Below are 17786 nucleotides of genomic sequence, written 5' to 3'. Positions count from 1 at the left end.
GATCATGAATAAATTATTACTTATTAATGTCAGAATTTCAGCTCAAGTTAATTTCCATGCCTGCTTTTATTAAGAAGGATCACTGTAGGGAGATTGTCCCACCCACTAAATAGCCATAATCTTCTTGGATGATTCAGTAATTGCACTGCTGTGGTGACCCACTTAGAAACAAGCAAACCAGCTCCCAAAATAGCAGACACACTGCTACAAGTGGAGGAAAACAGTCTGTGCGCAGGACGGGTTTTTGTCCAATTTGATGATGTCACTTCCAGCCCAAGTGACGGGAGCGGGAGTATATAAAAGCACAGAGTAAAGGTCAGAATAAATCAGTCCTGAACTCGGCTCTACAACGTGTACATCGCTTCCTTTCATAGCTCAGTGAGTAGCACTTCGCTGCACTGGTGACCCCGAGGGTCCAGACGATATTTGGACCCAAGGATGGAGAACTACATGCACTTACTTCAAAACTGCCAACATTTTGGACTTGACAAACACATGTCTGGTTTGACCAGGTGGAAACCCAATTTCAATTGCAGCAAATAACATCGGATTCTACACAATACCACTGTGTAGTAAGTGCCCTGGAGCAGGAGATGGCAGGCCGGCACTCTGGAGCAGGAGATGGCAGGCCAGGACTCTGGAGCAGGAGATGGCAGGCTGGGACTCTGATTTCCTCCAACAGCCCCCAGAGGAGGGCAAGTACTCAAGGAACTATTGATCTGAACTTTTGTCCTCTCACGGTCCAAGTGAGTGGCCACTTGCTGCACTTGGGTGGCTTAGAAGACAGAACCCCTTCTGCGCTAATAAACAAAATGCTGGCACTAGCAGAAGGACATAGGCCCTGCCTGATGTTCGAGCAGGCCTTTCTGGAGAAACGACTGGAGGACATCCATATGTTATTGGCCGATGAAGATTTCAGTATCCCATGGAGGTACTGTGGTGGGCTTCGCAGATCCATGGGACAAATCGCTAGATCCTGCACACAACAGCAGACCTGATCAAACCCAGCAGCAGACCTGCAGTCGGCCAGAAGACAACAGGATGAAGATATCGTCCAATGGTGTTTCTATCACAAAAGAAGGAGTGTAGATGCTCACCACTATCGACCTCCCTGTGTGTTCCAGGGAAACACCGGGGACAGCCATTGCTAAGGGCTGTGGTGGCTGGCCATCAAGACAGCCATTTGTATTTCTGGGACAGGCATGCTGGCCGACATTTCTTGGTGGATATGGGAGCTGAAATCAGCGTGCTTCCCCCCCATCAGGGCACAATACCCACCACAGGAGTCCCAGACCAACATTGAGGGCCGTGAACAGCAGCAATATTCAGACATACGGCACTCATGTAGTCCCACTGCAGTTCGGTGCCGGTTGGTTCACATGGACTTTCATCTTGTCCGTGGTCGCGCACCCACTACTGGCTGTTGAATTTCCTCTGGGCGCACGGCTTACGGTCGATTTGGAATGACGAAGCCTAATCCAAACCAAAACATTCCAGACTTTCTCCCTAGGGGAGGCCCCACCATTAGACTCCATTACACTCTCGGAGAATGAGTTCACCAGGATGGTGGCAGAATTCCACTTAATGCTACAATTCACCTCACCAATGCCAGAGTCTGGGGTGCAGCACCACATCCCAACCAAAGGACCAGCGCTGCACGCCCGAGCATGCAGGCTCTCTCCAGACAAGGTCTGTCCAGCCAAAGAGGAATTTAAAATGATGGAGGAGATGGGAATTATACGGCAGTCTGATAGCTCCTGGGCCTCCCCACTACATATGGTGCCCAAAGCATCAAGCAGATGGAGACCCTGTGGCGATTATCGCTGGTTGAACAAGGTTACCTCACCAGATCGCTAACCTGTGCTACATACATAGACTTCACATCTAACTTGCATCTTCTCAGAAGATGCCTTGGCTAACGCTCCACTGCTAGTCCACCCAAAAATAGATGTCCCAATGGCCCTAACAGTGGTGGCGTCCAGTACAGTGGTGGGGTAGTGCGTGAACAATACATCGAACGCTTTCTTCAACAAACACTTGAGGCCACCTGAACCCAAGAACGGTGTGTTTTATCGGGAGTTGTTGGCACTGTACCTCGCTATCCAGCATTTCAGATATTTCCTCGAAGGCAGGCATTTCACAACCTTTATGAACCACAAGCTGCTAACATTTGCCTTCACTAAAGTGTTGGACCCTTGGTTGTCTCATCAACAGAAACATTTGTTGTATATTTTGGAATTCATGCCAGCCATTGAGTACATCTTGGGGGAGGTCAATGTCGTAACAGATGGGGCATCTTGTCCCGCCATCCAGTTCGTGCAGCCCTATCCCAAGGGGTGCACAACAAGCCAATGGTGAAATCCCACATTACAGGATGACAGTCCTTGGGACTGCAGCTGGAAGAGATCCCGGTGGGCCCAGAGGAGCGGAAGCTCCTGTGCAACATATCTACGGGTTGGCCTCGTCCAATCGTTCCTGCAGCCTGGAGGCGGAAAGTATTTGATGCAGTGCACGGTTTAGCACATCCGTCAATCAGGACGACTGTCCAGATGGTAGCTAGCAGGTTCGTGTCGCATGGCCTTCATAAATAGGTCAACAATTGGGCGAAGACATGCATGTATTGTTAGACAGCCAAGGTCCAGCAGCACACAAAAGCCCTGCTACATTCTTTCGAGCCAGCATGTCGAAGGTTTGACCACATACACGTGGACACTGTGGGGCCCCTCCCGGTGTCAGGTGGTGGCTGGTTCCTGCTCACAATGGTGGATCGGGTCACAGGGTGGCCAGAGGCGATTCCACTCGTAGACACGAGTATGGAAACCTGCCCTGATTGCTACCTGGGTGGAGTGTTTTGCACTACCAGGACACATCACTTCTGACAGGGGCGCCCAGTTTATATCATTGCATGTGGTTGACATTGGCCAACCTGCTGGATCCCAACTGCTCTACAAGACTGCATACCACCCGCAGTTCAACAGGCTAGTGGGAAGGTTCCATAGGTATATGAAGTCGGACTTAATTGGATTGTCAAGCTACCTTGGGTCCTCTTGGGAATTCACATGGCGCTCAAGGACTATTTAAACACCTCGTCGGCAGAACTGTTCTATGGTACACCCCTTGTGGTTCCAGGAGAATTAGTGCCAGCTCCACGGGGGCAGGAGGAGGCACCTGCACCAGTCCTAGGGAAAGTCCGTGAGAGGCTTGGCTCTTTAGCACCCGTGCTGACATCACAACAAAGTCAGTCTAGGGCCTACATATCCAAGGGCCTGCGTGACTGCAAGTTTGTTTTCGTGCAAAGGGGAGCGCACCGGGCATCTTTTCAGCAGCTGTATGAAGGACCTTTGAAAGTGGTGAGGCACAAGGTTCCACGTGCATTTTAGACATAGGAGGGAGAGAGGAAGCCTTTACCATAGACCAAATCAAACCGGCCCATCTGGATTTGGACCAACCAGCTGAGGTTCGAGCACCACAGCACAGGGGCAGATCACCCAACCAGAGGCAGATATGGGCTTTGGATGCCTGGAGTACTATTGCTGGTTCTGGGGTAGGGAGGGGGTCATGCGGTGACCCACTAATCGATAAGCTAACTGGCTCCCAACATAACCCCACTCTTTAAGAAAGGAGGGACAAAGTAACCGGGAAACGACAGACCAGTTAGCCTGACATCGGCCGTAGGGAAGGTGCTAGAATCCGTTATTAAAGATACAATCGCAGTACATTTGGAGACTAGTGGTATCATCGGATGGAGTCAGCATGGTTTTGTGAAGGGAAAATCATGTCTGACGAACCTAATAGAGTTTTTTGAGGATGTAATCAGTAGAGTGGATAGGGGGGAATCAGTGGATGTGGTATATCTGGACTTTAGTAAGGCATTTGATAAGGTTCTGCACAGAAGACTAATGTACAAACTTTAAAAAAAGCATGGTATAGGAGGTATGGTATTAAGGTGGATAGAGAGTTGGTTGATGGACAGGAAGCAAAGAGTAGGAATAGTGGCTAGTGACTAGTGGGGTACCACAGGGCTCCATGCTGGGCACAGTTATTTACAATACATATCAATGACAAAGATGTGGGAAATCTCAAAATTTGCAGACGACACGAAGTTGGGGAGTGGGGTTGGCTGTGTTGAGGACGCCAAGAGGGTGCAGAGTGATTTGGACAAGTTAGGCGAGTGGGCCAAGACATGGCAGATGCAATATAATGTGGATAAATATGAGGGGAGATGCAGAGAGACTTGGGTGTTGATCTGCATCAGTAATTGAAAGTGGGCATGCAGGGGCAGCAGGTGGTGAGGAAGACGAATGCTATGTTGGCATTTATAGCATGAGGATTTGAGTACAGGAGTACAGAGATCCTGCTACAGCTGTACTGGGCCTTGGTGAGACCACATATGGAGTACTGCATGCAGTTTTGGACTCCTTATCTGAGGAAGGACATCCTTGCCATGGAAGGGGTGCAGAGAAGGTTCACTAAGCTGATACGAGGGATGGAAGGACTTGCATATGAAGAAAGGTTGGATGGATTAGGCTTGTATTCTCTAGAATTTAGAAGATTGAGGGGGGGGATCTTATAGAAACATATTAAAATTCTTAAGGGTTTAGACAGACTAGATGCAGGAAGGTTGTTTCCAATGCTGGGAAAACCAGAACCAAGGGTCACAGTTTAAGGATAAGGGGAAATTTTTTTAGGACTGAGATGAGGAAAAATTTCTTCTCTCAGAGAATGGTGGATCTGTGGAATTCTTTGCTACAGGAAGTAGTTGAGGCCGCTTCCTTGTCAATATTTAAGAGTAGGTTAGATTTGGCCCTTGTGGCTCAGGGGATCAGGGGGAATGGGGAGAAGGCAGGATCCGAGTACTGATCAGCCATATTGAATGGCGGTGAAGGCTTGAAGGGCCAAATGGCCTACTCCTGCACCTATTTTTACATGTTTCTATGTTTTATCCGATCCAATTATGTCACTTCCAGCCTGAGTGACAGGAGCGGGAATGTATAAAAGCACAGAGTAAAGGCCTGAATAAATCAGTCATGAACTCAGCTCTACAATGTATACATCTCTTCCTTTCATAGCTACACACATTTATGAGACTTCCAGGTGTCTCCAAAATGCCAGCAGGCTTATTTGCTGTGGGGGGTGGGGGGAACGAACTAGAGATTTAAAAAAAGTTTTATCTAAAAATTATTTAAATTTTATGAAGGAACTGACCACAGTGTCTCAGTGGAATGAACCACTATTTTTTTTGAAATGTATTTTTCAGTGATATACAGTGACATCTGTAATGTTTGGGACAAAGACACACTTTCTCCTTTATTTGCCCCTGTGCTCCACAGTTTTAAATTAGTCATCAAAAAATTCACGTGATTAGAGTGCACATTTCAGATTTTATTCAAGGTTATTTGTGTACATTTTGGCTTGACTGTGCAGAAATCACAAAGTCCCCTCATTTCTGGGCACCATAGTATTTGGGACATAACAGTGGTATCGGCTTTAAAGTCATCTTTACATGCAATGACTGCTTGAAGTCTGTGATTCATAGACACCACCAGGTGCTGAGCATCTTCTCTGGTGATGCTCTGCCAGGCCTCTACTGCACCCACCTTCAGCTCCTGCTTGTTTCAGGGACTTGTCTGCTTAAGTTTTCTCTTCAGCATGTAGAAGGCATTTCAATTGTATTTAGATCAGGTGACTGACTGGGCCACTTGAGAATTTTCCAGTGTTTAGCTTTGAAAAATTCCTTTGTTGCCTTAGCAGCATTTTTGGGATCATAGTCTTGCTGTAGGATGAAGTGCCATCCAATGGATTTGGAGGGATTTGCTCAAATTTCAGCAGATAAGATATTTCTTTGCACCTCAGAATTCATTTTGCTACTGCCATCATCAATGAAGATCAGTGTGCCAGTACCTGAGGCAGCCAGACATGCCCAGGCCATAACACCCCCACCACCATCTTTCACAGATGAGGTGGTAGCTTTGGAATTTGGCCAGTTCCTTTATGCCTCCACACTTTGCTCTTGCCATAACTCTGATACAGATTAATCTTGGTCTCATCTGTCCACATGACCTTTTTCCAGAATTCTGCAGGCTCTTGGGAAAGTGAAATCTGGCCATCCTCTTTCTGTGACTAACCTGTGGTTTGCATCTTGCATTGTAGCCTCTGTCAGACAGGCGTCTGGGGACTTTTCTTCATTGTGATGAGAATTCTTCTGTTATCAGCAGTGGAGATCTTCCTTTGTCTACCAGCCCTGTTGTGATTACTGAACTCACCAGTACACTCTTTCTTCTTAATGATGTTCTAAACTGTTGATTTTGGTCATCTTAAGGTTTGGGTGATGTCACTTACTGTTCTGTTCTTGTTTTTCCACCTCATTCTTTTGACTTTCTTTGTCACAACTCTGGTCCTCATGTGGAAAAATGGCAACTACAAACTCCAAAGGTCACCAAAAAGCTTAGAAGCAAGCCTAGCTCTCTTATACCTGCACCAATGAAGCAATTAAGTATACTTGAATACTTACAAACATCTGTGAAGTCAAATGTCCCAAACATTACGGTGCCCTGAAATGTGGGAACTATGTATAAAAGTGCTGTAATTTCTACATGGTCAAACCAAAATGAACACAAATAACTTTGAATAAAATCTGGAATGTGCACTTTAATTATGTGAATTGTTTGATTATAAATTTAAAACTGTGCTGCACAGGGGCAAGTAAAGAAAAAAAAAGTGTCTTTGGCTCAAATATTATGGAGGGCCCTATAAATCAGGTTACATACAAATGATTTTAAAAAATCATGAAACAGTGATTTTTGTGATAAGCCTATTTTCAGTGACATTGATCCATGCTGTTTGTAAATGTATCAAAGACAATGCTGAAACCAATTCTGTTAAGAAAATTAAATTTTAAATGCAATGAATTCTGTGGGTTGACATCAGAATTTGAACCTCGTGTTGTGTAATTAATTTGAGCTGGAACATATGGAACAGGAAACACTTTGGAAAGAGCCCAACTTTGGGTGCAAGTTATGACAGGATCAATGATTCGCCCCAGGGGTCCTCCCTGTTTTGTGGACCCTCTGGTTTCTGTAGAATATACCTGGGAAGCCAGTGGAAGCTTTCATTACTATCTGTTTGGCAAGTTCCCAGCACCACCAACCCTCCTCAACCCGATTTCCACCTGCCTTCAGATTTACCCATTTTGCTGTTGTCCTTCATTGTTTAAAATTGTTGTTCTTGCAATTTACAGCATGCGCAGACCCGCTGTTTAATGAGCTGGTAAAGTCCCGCACTTCAAAGGTTATCAAAACTCTTACTGAGATCAACATTGCTTTTCTTCCATATGAATCACAGGTGAGCAATCTTATCTGTCAGGCAAAGAGGAGTAAACATTTGATGGAAAGATTTTCTGGTGTTGATTTTGTTGAACATTTTCCTCATTCTTGATGGAAACAATGATTTTTCTATTCAACTGGGATATTGAATGCCAATTTCGTTTTCAGTAACTTATACAGGCGAGATGTGTTGCGACAACAGTGGGTTTACATAGAATATTACAGCGCAGGCCCTTCGGCCTACAATCTTGTGCTGACTCCACAACTAGGTAATTTTTTCCTATCTAACACCAATAACCATCTATTTTTCTTCTATCTCTGTGCCTATCTTAGATTCATTTCAATATTTCTATTGTACCAGTCTCCACCATCTGCCGAGCAATGAATTCCAAGCACAAAACTTAACTCTGCCATCTCCCGTAAACTTGATTCAGCTCACTTTAAGCAAATGTCCTTTGCTATTGTGGCCCAAGGTAAAAGGTGCTGGCTGTCTACCCTCTCTAAGCCCCTCATAATTGTGACTAAGCTGACAAGGGAAATGGAAATTCTGGATTGGATATTGTGTATTGAACCAGAGTTGATAAGGGAGCTGAAGGCAAGGGAACCCTTAGGAGGCAGTGATCATTAAATGGTAGAATTCACCCTGCAGTTTGAGAGGGAGAAACTAGAATTAGAGGTGTCAGTGGAATAAAGGGTATGAGGGAGAAACTGGCTAAAGTTGACTGGAAAGGGACACTAGCAGGGAAGATGGCAGAGTAGAAATGGCTGGTGTTTCTGTGAGATACGAGGAAAGTGCAGGACGGATGGATTCCAAAAAAGAAATACTTGAACGGGAAAATGACACACTTGTGGCTGACATGACACATCAAAGTAAGGGTGTATAAGGAAGCAAAAATTAGTGGAAAAGACAGGACTGGGAAGCTTTTAAACATTTACAGAAGGCAACTAAGAAGGTCATTAGGAAGGAAAAGATGAACTTTAAAAAAGGAAACCAGCAAATAATATGTAAAAGAATATCAAAACTTTTAAAGTATATTATGAGTACAAAAAAGAGGTGAGAGTAGATAGAGGACCTGTACAAAATGATGCTGGAGAAATTATAATGGGAAACAAGGATATGGCAGAGGAACTAACTGAGTGATTTGCATCTGTCTTTGCTGCAGAAGACATTCACAGTATATCTGACTTTCAAGGGTGTCGGGGAAGAGAGGTGAGAGCAGTCACGATCACAGAGAGAAGGTGCTTGGGTAGCTGAAAGGTCTAAGGGTAGATAAGTCTCCTGGACCAAGTGGAATGCACCTTTGGTTCTGGAAGAAGTACCTATGGAGCTTCTGGAGGCATTAGTTATAATCTTCCAAGAAGCAATAGGTTGTGGCGTGGTTCTGGATGACTGTAAAATTCCAAAGGTCACTCCACAATTTAAAAAGGGAGGGAGACAATGGAAAGGAAATTATAGACCTGTTAGCCTAACATCAGTGGTTGGGAATTTGTGGATTTGATTGTCAAGGATGAGGTTATGGAATATCTGGAGGGACATGACCAGATAGGTTAAAATCAACATAGTTCCTTTTGGGAAAATCCTGCTTGACAAATCTGCAGTTTCTTTGAGGAAACCACAAGGAGGCTAGACAAAGGAGATGCTGTGTGTAGTGATATGGTTGTGTGTACAGGCTGGCCCACCCTCCTGATGACATCTTCTCCCTGATCTCCTCCCATGTGACCCAGGCCATAAAGGTCAACTCCCCTCTCCCTCTCCTCATTTTCCCTATCCTTGACCTGGGCCAGCAGTCTCTTGTATAATAAAGCCTATCGTTTCCCTCAGTATTTGTCTTCGTGATTACTGGGGCAACTGGTAGTGCCCAACACTGTGATGTTGTATATTTGGGTTTTCAAAAGGCCTTTGGCAATGTACTGCACATGAGGTTTCTTAACAAGATGAGAGCCCATGGAATTATAGGAAAGATACTATTATAGCTGGAGCATTGGCTGATCAGCAAGAGAGGGATCCTATTTTGATTGGCCACCAGTTACCAGTGGTGTTCTACAGGGGTCAGTGTTGGGGCCACTTCTATTTACATTGTATGTTAATGACTTGGATCGCAGAATAATGACTTTGTGGCTCAGTTTGTAGATGATACAAAGATGGATGGAGTGGTAGATAGCGAGGAGGACACAGAGGGGCTGCAGATAGACCAGTAGATTAGAATAAGTGGCAAATGGAATACAATATTGGAAAGGGTACATCCATGCACTTTGGTAGAAGGAATAAAATGGCAGACTATTATTTTATGTTCTTGTGGTCTTATAATCTTATACACCATTAAGTCACTGCCCATGCTTCATTGCTCCAAAGAGAAAACCCCTATCTCTGTCAACTTGTCCCCCAATCCAAGCAACATCCTGGTAAATTTCATCTGCACCCTCACATTTCCTGCAATGAGGCGACCAGAACTGGACACAATATTCCATCTTTAACTGGCAGAGATAAAGTGTTGACTGTGAAGCATTTCCCAGCTCACCAGTGCTTTATACCAGAGACCATCTAAGTGCCTGAAGTAAAAATTTTGTGGCTCCCTTTTAATTCTTCCAGCAATGACCCCACCAAGCTCCATTTTCCTTAGAATTCCCTTCAGCCCTATCCTCGGGGCTGTATCATTTGGGGGTATGTTTCGATCTTCAGAATCCATGCTTCACATTATTTTTACAGATGATTTTTAATATTACTTTGATATTGGTCAAGTCAGATCATTGGGCTGAAAAATGACAGGCTTGGTGTGGTAGATGCGAAGTTGATGGTTCCCTGGCTAGGTCACCATCTCAAAGCAAAGAGTTGATGAATGAGAGAATCATTGGGTCTTTTTTGCAAGATCGGACCGTTTATCCCTTCCAGTCAGTGCTGGTTCTTTGAACTATTCAGTTCAGCTCCTCAACCCAGCTATTACCCATAACCCATGTGAGCGTCCTCTTGCAGCATGTGAACACAAGCAACAAGAGGAGTCACAGGAACCTGATGCCAATGGATCCCTTCACGTAATGAGTTTTAGTTCATAAAAAGATAGAAGCAGGCATCAGCCATATTGCTGACACTCTATTCCCCATATATTTAAAAATCTATTGATGTCTTGAGTGTACTGAGTGTACTGAGTGGCTGCATTTCCACAGCTCTCTTAGAGAGTTAAAAAGATTCACCACTCTCTTGGGGAAGAAATTTATTTATTTTTATCTCTGGAGACACCAAAGGCCTGCAGAATCTGGTACAACAACAAACTGCTGCAGAAATTGAAGGGGTCAAGTAGCATCTGTGGAGGCAAAGGAATGGTCACTATTTTGGGGCATGACCCCGCTACAGGCTCGAGCATGGACAGATGTTAGTCAGTACAAAGAGGAGACCAGTAGGTGATGGGTGGAAGCAGATGAGATGGGGGATGATGGGCAGATGCAGCCAAGTGAAGGGTGATGGGCAGATGCAGCCAAGTGAAGGGTGATGGGCAGATGCAGCCAAGTGAAGGGTGATGGGCAGATGCAGCCAAGTGAAGAGTGATGGGCAGATGCAGCCAAGTGAAGGGTGATGGGCAGATGCAGCCAAGTGGGGGAGAGAGGAGAGGGAAGGTCGAAATGGAGGATGAAGAATTAAAAAGTAGACCCAGATAAGGGGAAGGGGAGGGGGAGATTATTGGGAAGCAGAACCAGATATGAGAGGGGATAAGGGAGGGCAGGGCAAGGTGTAGAGCTCGTCGAAAGAACCAAAGACTTGTTGATCCAAACCAAGGCTTTTATTAGCAAAAGACAGGAGCTCTTCACAGGTGGCCGACCAGTCCGGAATGATCCAACCTGGCTAGGGACACAACCCTTTAAGGCCCAGACAGTAGGTGTGGCTAAGCTCTCAGCCAATCGCTGTAAGCACAGTCATTACATACTCTAGATACTGTAACTATGTACATTGGTGATAGGTCTGTACTATCACACAAGGGTGTGGAATCCCAGGAAGATGGGCCTGTGGGTAATGGGCAGATGGGAACAAAGGGAAAGAGAGGCCCTGTGTGGCCTGATGAGAATGAGAGAGAAGGACTGGAGTGAGTTGCATGAAAATAGAAAATTCAGTATTCCTGTTATTCGGCTCCAGCCTATTCAGACAGAATATGAGGTGTTGTTCTTCGAGTTTACCTTTGGCCGTCTCTGGTAACTTCACCACTTACAAATTAAATCTCAGCCACAATTGCTGAAGAAGTCCTTGTAATATTCTCTGCAAAAAGGAAATCACTCCAGCTCTTCTTTCATTGTTGACAAGCTGGGGACACAGCTGCTTGTCTGCACCACCTGACTTAAATTTACCAGGGGCCCTGAGGCAGCTGTCTGCTTCGAACTGCCGGAGTTGCCACAAACTAAATTGCTCAGGTTATTTTCATGGCTTCAGTGAACCACCTTAGTTCATGAACTGACAAGATTAATGTAGCAGTAGCTGTACTGGGCATTAGCAGCCACATGATTGTTTGCTGACAGGAGTCGGACATTTCGGACACTGGAATTGAGGCTCCTTTCAAAATGGAGCCCCAACTGTTTTGCTTCCCATCACAACGTAGAAAGCCAGTCTTGTGCACTACAAAGTGCAATTGGAGAAATTTACCCAGTGTTTAAACCAATGTGCTAGAAACTACAAGTTCTTTGCATGACAAAATCTTCTGTAGAAGAGATTAATTAAATGCATATATTAACCCAGTAAGGACACCACTTCATTGATTTAATTCAGCAATATGTATTACTTGTTAAAACATTTTTTTTTAAATTATAATCTGACAGGAGTGATTAAATATGCTCAGAATCATCTAGATTGAACTTGAAGAAATGGCCTTAGTTTATTTACTAAATTTACCACAATCTTTTTAACATTGCTTGTCTTTTTTGCAATTTGTGTATAAACATTTCTCTCTGTCTTTCTCCCCCCCCCCCACCCCATCTTTCTTTTGTCTTTCTCTCTCACAATTAAAACTAACTGACCATTGGAATAAACCATTGTGAGACCATCTGTCAAAGAAACGGTTTCTCCAATTCCAAGCAGGAACCAGTCACATGACAGAGAACAGATGGAGCTGAATTTCTGCTGCCTGCTTCTTTATATTACTGTAACTTAACCCTGCAAATGTTTAGATTTTATCTAAAATACAGAAGAGCAAATGAAGGGCCTGATTTTGGAGGCCTGTGATTTGTAGGTTAATTGGTATATTTGGGCAGAATGGAGTTATGGGCTGGAAAGGCCTCTTACCTTACTGCATCTCACATTGGACTATGGCCAGATTTTATATTTACATGAGATCTGCAGTCTTGACATTAAATCTATGCAGGACTTGCACAATAAGTGGCAGGCCCTGGTGATGCAGGTGAACAGGGTGATGGAGATAGAGTTTGGTGAGCATTCCTTCAGTGGTCATGGAATGGAGACAACATGTTACATTTGTTCAAGACATTGGTGAGACTACACCTGTAATATTGTGTGAATTTCTGGTTTTCTAATTATAGGAAGGATGTCATTAAGCTGGGAAGAGTCACAAGATGTTACAGGCTTGAGAGAGTGGACAAGTATTTTTTTTCTCTGGAGCATAGGAGGCTGAGATGTTTAAGTTTACAGATAGACCCCAACTTACAATGTTCCGATTTATGATAGTTCGCAGTTACGATAGTCAAAAAGGGGGAGCAAATGCCAGAAATCATCCAAGTGGATTTGCTTGAACTATTTCTGACACTTCTTTCCCCTTCCAGAATTTCTGTCATTTTTGTGGATGATTATCCATGAAGGCCTTCTGAAAAAGGCAGGGGAAACCTCTAAAGCAGGGGTAGCCAAACCGCAGCTCGCAATGATCAGGTTCCCAGCAGGAGCGAGGACCTCAGGCTCGTGGCAGAAGCAGGGATCTCGGGCTCCTGGGCAGGAGCGGGGACCTTGGGCTCCCAGCAGGATTGGGGACCTCAGGCTCACGGCAGGAGTGGGGACCTTGGGCTCGCGGCAGAAGAAGGGTATTAAATCCACAGCAAATCTGTGAGAGATGGAAAAAGGGTATGGCAATCTCAAAATCAGAGTAAAATACATTACGCTATTCTCAAGACAACTTCTGTACAAAAGTTGTGGTTAACAGACATCAGTTGATATTTGTGTGACACTTAATGTCAGAACATGTACTCAGGTGCTTCATAGAGTGGCAGGAACAGGAACATCGGTACTGTTTCGACTTAGGATGATTGCGAGTCCCGGAACAGATGTCCATTGTGATTTGGGATCTGCTGTATTATTATATCATATACAATGAGATGAAATGGTGTTTCGTCAGGTCTCGCTGCACATAAATACATACATAATACAATTCTTATTCTGCGCTTAACAATCACTCACATACATAAAACTTAATATAAAATAAATATTAATAAATGTTCTGGAATAATTTACTCAGTTTCAGCTCTAAGAGACCCAACATTACAGGATACCATTCATCAATGCAATACCCTGCAGGAAGAAGCTATTTCCTAACCTGGCAGTGCTAATTTTGGTGCTCCTGTACTTCCTGGCTGATGGTAGTAGGTCAAGGATACTGTGTGATGGATGGTAGGGATACTTAATCATTCTTTGGGCCCTATTTAAGCAATGCTCCCAATGAATGTCATCAGTTTGAGGAAAGGGAGACCACAGTGATCTTCTTGGCTTTTTTAATGATCTTCTGTCTTCTGATGTGATTTTTTTGCAGCTACCACACAATAATTCAACCAGATAGCAGAGTTATGCTCCTGTAAAATTTTGTAAAGATGAGAAGTGTAGGTGCTGCCATGACCTCCTGATTAATGAGGAGGTGTTGTGGGTCCAGGGTAGGTCATCTCTTACGTGCGTACCAAGGAACTTTGTGCTCTCTGCCCTTTCCACAGTGGAGCCATTGATGTGTAGTGGAGAATGGTCGATCTTCATTCTCCTGAAGTCCACAATCATCTCCTTTGTCTTGTCCACATTGAGGCTCAGTTGTTGTCATGCACCATTGGATGAGCCTCCTAGCCTCTTCTCTGTAAGCCAGATCGTCATTGGTTATCATCTGCAAATTTGATGATTTGGTTTGACCTGAATCTGGCAGTGAGGTCATGAGTCAGTAGCATGGACAGTAGCAGTGAATGTTCACAATCTTTCTCAAAGGTAGGGGATTCTATAACTAGAGGGTATAGATTCAAGTTGAGAGGAGAAAGATTTGAAAGGGACTTGAGGGGCATTTTATTTCTCATGTTGTGTGTATGGAACAAGATGCCAGAGGAAGTGATAGAGATGGGTAGAATTGTAATGTTTTAAAGACATCTAGACAGGTAAATAGATAAGAACGGTTTGGAGGGTATGGGCTAAATGCAAGCAAATAGGGCTGGCTCAGATTGACAACTAAATTGGCATGGAAGTTGGGCTGAAGTGTCTGTAAAACTCTTGACTATTAACACCACGCTCGGGACAATTAGAATCTGGGGAGATTGAGTTGAGAGTGCTTGTGCGTAAATTTCAAATTGTTGGCTTGCAGGTGCAACAGTTTATCAAGAAAGAAAATGGAATGATGGCCTTCATTGTAAGAGGGATTGAAATTAAGAGCACACTAGTTCTTCTACAGGTGTGCATGGTACTGGCGAGGTTTCAGCAGTTCTGGTCTCCGTACTTGAGAAAAGATAGGCTAGTTTTGGAGATGGTGCAGAGGAATCGCCAAGTTGATTCCAGAAATGCGAGGGTTAGCCTATGAGGAGAGATTGAGTCACCTGGAACTATACTCAATGAGATGTTAGAGAAACCAATAAAATCCTGAAAAAGTTAGGTAAGACAGAGGCAGAAATCAACTATGGGACGTGGCTTCAACATTTGGGGGGGAGGGGAAAATAGATTTAGGATAAAGATGAGGAGTAACTCCCAAGTCTGATTCAGCTCCCACTTGAACCCCCAAACTTTTTATTTCCTTACAGACCAAAGATTCTGTCTCAGTTTTCAAAGGTTTTCATAGCACAGAATCAGGCCCTTCAGCCCAACCTGTCTCTGTCTCCCTGCTTTCTTGAGTGGGACTATTATTATACTTGTGGCTTTTCCAATCTTCTGGGGCCTTATCAGAACTTGGAAGTTCATTACTGATTTCAAGGTTCCTTTTATTTCAAGGTTCCTCCCGGACCGATGAGGTATACCAGCAGGTTTTGAAAGAGGTGGCTTTGGAGATTGTAGATCCATGGGTGACAATCTTCCAGAAATCAATAGTCTCAGGCATGGTTCCAGGGGATTGGTTCCGCTGTACAAGAAAGGTGGGAAACAGGAAAAAGGAAACTATTGACCTATAAGTCTGATGTCGGTGGTGGGGAAGATATTAGAGTCAATCCTCAAGGATGAAGTTATGAAATACCTGGAAATGCATGACAGGATTGGTCCTAGACTGCATGGTTTTTTAAAGGCCTCACTAACCTATTAGAGTTTTTTTGAAGAAATCTCTGGTAAGAGAAGGGAAGCTGTGGATGTTGTATATTTGTATTTTCAAATTTGGAGTACTGTGTACAGTTTTGAGCCCCCTATCTTAGAAAGGATGTGATGTTGCTGGAGAGGGTGCAGAGGAGATTTACTAGGATGATTCCTGGAATGCAGGGGCTGGCGTATGGGCAGTGTTTTGCAGCTCTTGGGTTGTATTCATTGGAGTGTAGGAGAGTGAGGAGCGATCTCATAGAGACATTTTGAATATTGAAAGGTTTTGATAGAGTGAATGTGGATAAGCTGTTTCCCTTGATGGGTGAATCGAGGACAAGGGGTCATAGTCTTAAAATTAGAAGTTATCCAATTAAAACAGAGAGGAGGAAGAACTTCTTTAGTCAGAGGGTCGTGGATCTGTGGAACTCACTGCCGCACAAAGCAGTGGAGGCCAGATCACTGGGAGTATTTAAACAGGAAATGGATAGGTATCTCATTAGTGAGGATATCAAGGGATATGGGGAAAAGGCTGGAAATTGGAACTAGGGGTGAGCATCGTCCAGCTTAGTGTAGAGTCACGGAACAGACTCGATGGGCCTAATGGCCTGCTTCTTTTCCTTGATCTTGTGATCTATTGTCATGCAATACCACATAAAGATGTAATATATATGATATACTTCAACCTTTATCTGCTATAAAACAGGCAAGGAGTCGCCATGAGTATCACTCTTTGTTCCTAGCAATAGAGAAAGAGAAGCAAAAGAGAGTCCTTTCAGAGTCGGTGGTGTCCGTGGATTACCCTTTAGCACTCCTGCAACCTCTGCAGTTTCCTTCTCAACAGGGGTAGGGGTATTCTCCCTGTTTCTGGTGCCCTGTGATGATCCAGTGCTCCCCCAGAGTCTGCAAACCCTCACTGCCCAGCATAGATGCTGCCATAAAACATAGAACACTGCAGTACAGTACAGGTCCTACGACCCTCAGTGATGTGCCCACTCATACATTTCTTTAAAAAAATACTAAACCCTCCTTATGCTGTAACCTCTATTTTTCTTTCATCCATGTGCCTTTCTAAGAGTCTTTTAAATGCCCTCATGTTTCAGCCTCCACCACCATCTCTTGCAAAGCATTCCAAGCACCCACAACTCTCTGCGCAAAACATTTACTCCTGATGTCTCCCCTAAATTTCCCTCCCTTCACTTTGTATGGATGTCCTCTGGTGTTTGCTATTCCTGCCCTAGGAAACCAGTACTGGCTGCCCACCCTATCTATGCCTCTCAATCTTTTAGACCTCTATTAAGTCTCCTCTCATCCTTCTACGATCCAAAGAGAAAAATCCCAGCTCTACTAAACTTGCCTCAGATGACTTGTTTTTCAATCCAAGCAACATCCTGATATATCTCCTCTGCACCCTCTCCAAAGCTTCCATGTCCTTCCTATAATGAGGTGACCAGAAATAATGCAATAAGTGTGGTCTCACTAGAGATTTATAGAGTTCCAACATGACCTCTCTACTCCTGAATTCTCTCTCCCTATTAATGAAGCCCAACATCCCATAGGCCTCCTTAGTTATCTATCAACCTATGCGGTGACCTTGAGGGATGTATGGATTTGAAACCTGAGGCCCTCTGTTCATCCACACTATTAATTAACCAAATATTAACCCTGTACTCAGCCTTCTGGTTTGTCCTTCCAAAATGCATAATCTCACACATCCAGATTGAACTTCATCTGCCATTTTTCTGCCCAACTCTGCATCCTGTCTATATCCTCTTGTAACATTCAACAACCTTCATCCCCATCCACAACTCCTCCAAACTTCGCGATATCCACAAACTTACTCACCCATCCTTCCGTCTCTTCATCCTGGTCATTTATAAGAATCACAAAGAGCAGGGGTCCCAGAACAGATCCTTGTGGTACTCCACTAGTCACCGACCTCCAGACAGAATACTTTCCTTCCACTACTACTCTCTGCTTTCTACATGCAAGCCATTTTTTTGTCCACATAGACAAGGTTCCAATGA

The 17786-nt window shown here is 44.2% G+C and overlaps 1 protein-coding gene across 2 annotated transcripts in view; it reads left to right on the top strand.

Moving 5' to 3' along the window:
- Window positions 1-17786, top strand: part of stxbp1a (syntaxin binding protein 1a) — a 118279-nt gene that overhangs the window by 39559 nt on the left and 60934 nt on the right. For both annotated transcript variants that reach the window (XM_069890272.1, XM_069890262.1), the window contains exon 6: window positions 7238-7341. In XM_069890272.1, coding sequence (XP_069746373.1) covers window positions 7238-7341 — 104 coding nt within the window. The remainder of the gene's footprint in view (window positions 1-7237; window positions 7342-17786) is intronic.

The sequence above is a fragment of the Narcine bancroftii genome, chromosome 1 (assembly GCF_036971445.1).
Source record: "Narcine bancroftii isolate sNarBan1 chromosome 1, sNarBan1.hap1, whole genome shotgun sequence".
Classification (NCBI taxonomy): Eukaryota; Metazoa; Chordata; class Chondrichthyes; order Torpediniformes; family Narcinidae; genus Narcine; species Narcine bancroftii.
The sequence above is the reverse complement of the archived record's forward strand: the minus strand, read 5'-3'. Positions and strand labels throughout refer to the sequence as shown.